Below are 6000 nucleotides of genomic sequence, written 5' to 3' on the forward strand. Positions count from 1 at the left end.
AGTAAATGCACTGGTAATGCAGAATATTGCTGCTTTGTAGAATAATCAGTTTCCTAGCTTGATGCCTTCGTTGCTATTGAGTCAGATTTCAAGGCACGGAGCATATGCTGCAGTTGGTGTTTTGTCATGCAAGTGAAATACATCATATAAAATCAAATTTCCTTTGAAAAGATTTGGCATAAACTGTAGGTAGGAATCTATTATTAAATCCTCTTTCTCCTCGGTGTTGTATCAGTTAAGAGATAAAACGAAGGCAACTGTTAAAGGAAATTTAACCTGCAGAATTTGAAATCTTCTATGTAAAGTATCCTTTTCCCTCCAGAAGCATAAATCACTTCAGGAAACTTAAAAAAAAAAAAAAAAAAAAAAAAAAGCTTACTAACAGTAAGGCAGCCAGTGTGGAAGTAATTTATCCACAGCTTAAAAGAATCCACATCTGGGAAGGCTAAAATTTTGGAGTACCATTTCCCAACAATTTAGGACAGGAAGGGGGAAGTGTCTTTCCCAAAGGGAAACTGCTGGATTACATGTATCTTAAGGAAAATAATTACTTGTAGTGAAATTTTTCCAGGACATTGAGGTGAAGTGAAACCCACTGCAGAAGTGGCTATCACAAAGTCTCATGTAAAGTTTTTAAGTCTCATGTAAAAAAATTCTCTCTCAGGCAGCGTGTTATTACCTTAGGACAGGTTGTTTTACAGGATTAGAGATGAGAACAGTATTTGCCCAATCTCCCACATTACAGAACACACTGGAGTCTTATTAATTTAGAGACTGAAAATGCCAGATTACGTTTGGGGGTCATATATGCCAGTAAATAACCAATCCAGGACTGTTCCTGAAAACTTTGGTGGTTTCTTTTCACGAGAGCTGCGTTGAAGTATTATGAAATACTTCAAACAGAACCTTATCTGCTTGAAGTCAGCACAAAATCAAACCGGAGCTCATTCTCCCTGTGACGTTCGAAGCTGAATGCCTGGGATCGATGGTACAGAAGTCAGCAGAGTGTTCTTGTTATCTTTCAGTAGAACTGAGACCCATCTGAATAGTCAAATGGTCGTGACAAGAACAGCGGGATTTTAGCCAAGGCAGAATGCTAAGTGAAACGTTAAACCAGCAGGGAGAGGTTTCAGTCTATATGGATATGGTGTTGGGAAAATTGTGGAACAGATTTTAACATTGTCATATATGAAATCTATTAAGTATGGACTTTCAAATACAGAGCTCATCTTTTATAAAAAAAGATAATTATGGTGTGAATGGAACTATATTAAGTATTGATCACTTAAAACTGTAGGTGCTGAATTTCAGATTAGATCTAAATTATGCTTTAAGAAGTAAATAAAATTTGGCACATTGAAAATAAATGGGTCAAGTAATTACGGTATAGAAACAGTATCATTGCAAAATGTTACGGGTGGACCTTTAAATCCCAAGCATCTGCATTAGATGTATGGTTATTTGATCCTATCCATCTACATTTGACAGTTAATGTTGTTCCTGAAATTTCCAGGGGTTTTGTGACCTTGTCTTTGGAATTTGGCCCAATGTTCCCATGGTCCTAAACTATTTGGAAGACAATGTCTTCTCATATCTTGCTTAGATCTTAATGGGTGCTTGAGGAATATTTTATCCAGAAGAAGAAAAATCCTCTTTTTCTTCCTCTGTGAAGATGCTTTTCTGTAATCATACTGTCAAATTCAGAGAGCTTGAGAATACACAAAATGAAAATATCAGAAAAAGAGAAATATTGGTAAAGGGAGTCAGAAGATCAGCCAAAACAGTGCCTGATTGTCAGCTCCATGAAAAATGCAGGCTGGTGCACTTAGTCTTCTAAGCAGTCATTTAGCTGTGAGTCTGTAAAAAAGCAGATGTCCAGTTTAAAGCCAGAAGATGACATGCATCATCCCATCTTTAAACCAGCTGGAACATATTAATGGCATCAGATGCACAAGAAAATTCCCTTAGAGCCGCGTGGAATGCCTAGCAGGGGAGGTGAAGATTACCAATAGGCCTGATCGTGCTATTCCAGTCTGGAAATTAATCTGTGCAGCTACCGCTGTAAGCACTGGCTTCCTTTCCCTTCTGAAGTTAGGTGGGACATTTGACAGATTAGGTTTGGGAAGATGTAGTATCATTCCTGACATGCTTTATGCAAGGCGAAGTGATCCGCAGAGATAGCCATGGAGGTTTTCATCGCTTCAGCGCAAGAATATGTGAAGAGAAATGTTATCTGTGAGCTCTCTGCACCTTAGCTGGTACCCTGCATGGCTCGGGTATTTGTTACTCAGAAAGGGAATATGAGAAGGAGACCAGTGCAGAAGTGGTGTAGGTGTCATTTAAACCTCATTATAAAGTTCCAGTGAGTACGTGCAGATTTTGAAGTCTATTTTAAAACATGTGGAATGCGTTTATACTCAAGCTGGTTTTGGGAATCTCTCCTATTATTTGTGCGAAATAGCCTTGCTACATAAATGCTTTGTTTTTAAAAATGAGGGGGGAAAAAAAACCATATTAAGATATCTTTTCAGTGCAGTGCTACTCCTGAAATCATCATCTTGCTTTGGTGTAGATGAGCCAAGATCTTTTCTGCCCTGCCAGGAAAAGAGAAATCATCTTCACAGTATCATCCCTTAGTAATTCCATATTCTTTTGAACCAGTATTTTAGATAAGACCTCTGTTACTGTCCTGCCTCTAGTAGTAGTAATTTGTTAGATGCTTCAGAGGGATTGCTTCTGAAAATAGAAGCATAATAGAAAAAAATGTCCATAATACAAATTTATTCCTCCTCAGATGGGCTTATGTCTTGTGAAGCCCAAAAGCTAACATTGACCTTATTTTTGCTTTGTTCCTATTACACAGCTTGCAAGCCCAGTTGCTTTGTGTAGTGACTCAGTAACACCATAATTCCAAAACTTAATGGCATTTCTTACATTTAGCTGTTGAAGGACTTAGCAACCAAATAAATCCAGCAATACTTACACCTTCCATAGTGTTCCTCAGTAGCTGTTGCCAGCTCTTTTCATCTGTTGTATCCTGTTAGTGCAGGCTGCGTCTTTTAAACGTGGAAAGTGTTTGGGCACAGTTCAAGTCAGCAGAGCTACGAGACCTTACACCATGATCAAAGTTATTTCTTTACACTGCATCTAGTAGAAGGATGTATTCTCAATATTAGGACAACTGGATGACTCATGTTCTGTCAATGCAAACGACTTGTTGTAATTTGTCATTAGTATGATAATTAGTACGATATATTTAGAAATTAGTATCTCTTAAACCAGCTTGAAAGAAGAATCGGAGATCTTCCTCAAAGGGCATAGAATAATAGATTAAAGAGATCAAGAGTACAATTAAGTCAATTAATGTTAAAATAAACATTTTGGAGAAGAAGAATAGCATTTTACACCACAGCCATGCAAACAGCAGTTAAAATTAAGCCAATGTTCGGCTGCAGTAGGAAGATGTAAACATGAAGCATAATATAATCCCATTAAATGTTAGCTGTAATTTAGTAGGCTGGAGTCGTGCTGGGCTAGCAGGGCTGAGGAAGCTTTCTGCCCTTTCTCAGCTATTGCTCAGCTGATTTGTTTGGAGTTTGATCTAATTCCTCTGGATGTGGGAAAAAAAAAAGGCAAGTATTACTGATGTGGAATATCTGCATTATTAATGTGAGGCTGCACTGTAGCTAAAGCACTAAAATAACATTGCATTACTTAGAATTTAAAGCTTTCTATTTAATGAAAAGACGTTAACCCTTGAGAAGACCCTGGAGCAATTTGATGGAAACAGTATGAAATTGGGGGTTTTTTTGTCCTTTTGTTAGCGTTTGCCCCCTTTTCCATATCAAAAAGTTCCGGATTGCGATTATACGTTGATACTTAATTTTCTTGCACAGAACTGTACATACCACTTTGTGGAACAAACACAAATAAAAGGTTTCAAAGGCAGCTGTGGGATTTAACCACTAAGTCTCCTGGGATTGTGTGGCTAAATGTGCTCGTCAGGCACTTGTGTGTACAGTGGCAAAAAATTTAGAAATGTTTTAGGTAAGGCATGTTGGATAAGACTGTTTCTTTCAAAAAGCCGGCTGGTATACATGGAAAAAAGGAAATAAATATGAAGTGGAAGCCTTTACTCAGGTCTGCCTTTGTACCTTTAAACATTGGGGTGGGGGGGGGGGGGGGGCTTGGGCAGCAGCACACCTCAGCTGCAGAAATCATGTTGGTAACTGGTGGTGCAAATCAGGACATCAGCCAATTCTTCATCCTTCCTTTCTTGTTGCTTGTTGAAAGGGGCAGACCAGCTTCATCTGCGTTTGCTGTAACAAGTGCCTAGCAGCTTGCCGTGTCACACCTAATGCAAAATGAGCTTTTTGGGGCCTGAATTTTAATCCAGGGTTAGCCTGGGATTGTAGTGACTTTGTATGAGCAGTGCTAGAGAACAGGCCTAGAACCTAACCTTTGTGATTTTAGAAGCGCTGTACCAGAAAGAAACTTTGAGGTTAAAAAAATCAGACATAACTCGAGTGTTTCTTGAATTTTTAAAGCCCTTCAGTGGATTCAGTTATTTCTTTTCTTCTTGTCCTGTAAACCGTGGGCTGTGATTGCTCATTGCAGTTCCGGACAGTGAACTGCAACTTCAAGTCATCCTTTCTTAGTTTGCTAGAGAATTAATCTCTAGTCAAGTGAAAATAATATCTCAGCAGGGATCTGGTATTGGAGGCTAGTTCAAGTCAAGGAGCATCTGTTCTGCCCCAGTGGAAGCTCCGTGTTACTCCTCCTTCACCTTCGAGTTGGCTGGTATGAGAGTTTTTGTTCTAGAGGTGTACAAATTCATACTAAGTAGTGATTTTTAATGCAGTCTTTCTAAAAATTCTAAAAAATGCTAAATTAATAACATTTTATATTCATCTTTGAGATCTACTGTGTAGTTGCCTCCTTGGTAGATTGATAAGTCTCCCTGATGGAGGCAGAGGAATATCCCAGCTGAGTATCTACGGTTAGGACCTCAGAGAAGGTTGCAATGTTGCAAACTGCTGAAGCCGGAAGATACGTAACTCTGCTTATGGTTTTTTTTGTTTTTAATTGTTCTGTTAGGTGCAAACCACAGAAAGAAAAGAGATTCACAAGGGACTTCAGGCAACTCTTGTGAGCAGAGCTCTCACAAAATGAAGACCAGCAGAAGCTTTAATCTTCCTGGTGTGAGAGAGAACCCTGGAACGGAGCTCCCTGTGAACAGGATAATCGACGTGGATGGAGTCAAACTGGAAGACACAGGCACACGCTCCTGTGATGATTCTGAAGGGAACCTCAGCTTTGAAGGTTACATCTCTGAACTGAGATCTTGCCAAGGGAGGATGAGAACTGGGGTTTATGGGACATCAGACCTTCCATTTCTGATTACTGTCAAGAGTGAGAAGAATAAGGGCACTGAGAATCAGTATAAAGCTACTTTTGTTTAAATCTCTGTTTGTAATTAAGAGTTCTGGTATTTTTGCTTGGCATCAGCAGCAATGGAGATATGCCTTAGAGACATGTTTCTGCAAGTTATAAGTTGTTTTCAGTACTCAGTTGCCTTCAACGAGCCTGCCAGACTGTCTTTTCTGATATGAGTTAGAACTTGTAGAATGAAAAAAAATAAATAGAAATTCAATGGAAGTATCGAGCTATTTGGTTTTGTTCTCTTACCATTTCTGTATCATTTTCCCTGGGATGATTCCATTGCACAGTGCAATTAAAATTATTATTTCCACCCCTACCTTTCTTGTCTTTATTGAAGACAAATTCACTTTAAATACCCTATCCAAACTTTTTATTTCAGATAATTTCACTTGAATCTTATAATGTTTCTTCCTGGTCTGCAGGATTCCTTGAGTGCTGGTAGACTTTTGAAGTGGAAGTAGAATCAGTTACTGGTGTAAAAAGATGAGGATTATTTTCTTAATATCTTTCTATCTGACTTGTAATGTTTGGGAAGAAATCCAGGTGGAACTCAGTCTT

The 6000-nt window shown here is 38.7% G+C and overlaps 1 protein-coding gene across 3 annotated transcripts in view; it reads left to right on the plus strand.

Moving 5' to 3' along the window:
* Nucleotides 1-5648, plus strand: part of RGS12 (regulator of G protein signaling 12) — an 87430-nt gene extending 81782 nt beyond the window's left edge. For all 3 annotated transcript variants that reach the window (XM_005229811.4, XM_027790838.2, XM_055796491.1), the window contains one exon: nt 5098-5648. In XM_005229811.4, coding sequence (XP_005229868.1) covers nt 5098-5462 — 365 coding nt within the window. In that variant the 3' untranslated portion in view covers nt 5463-5648. The remainder of the gene's footprint in view (nt 1-5097) is intronic.
* The last annotated feature ends 352 nt before the right edge of the window (nt 5649-6000 follow it).

This window comes from Falco peregrinus, chromosome 2, assembly GCF_023634155.1.
Source record: "Falco peregrinus isolate bFalPer1 chromosome 2, bFalPer1.pri, whole genome shotgun sequence".
Taxonomy (NCBI): Eukaryota; Metazoa; Chordata; class Aves; order Falconiformes; family Falconidae; genus Falco; species Falco peregrinus.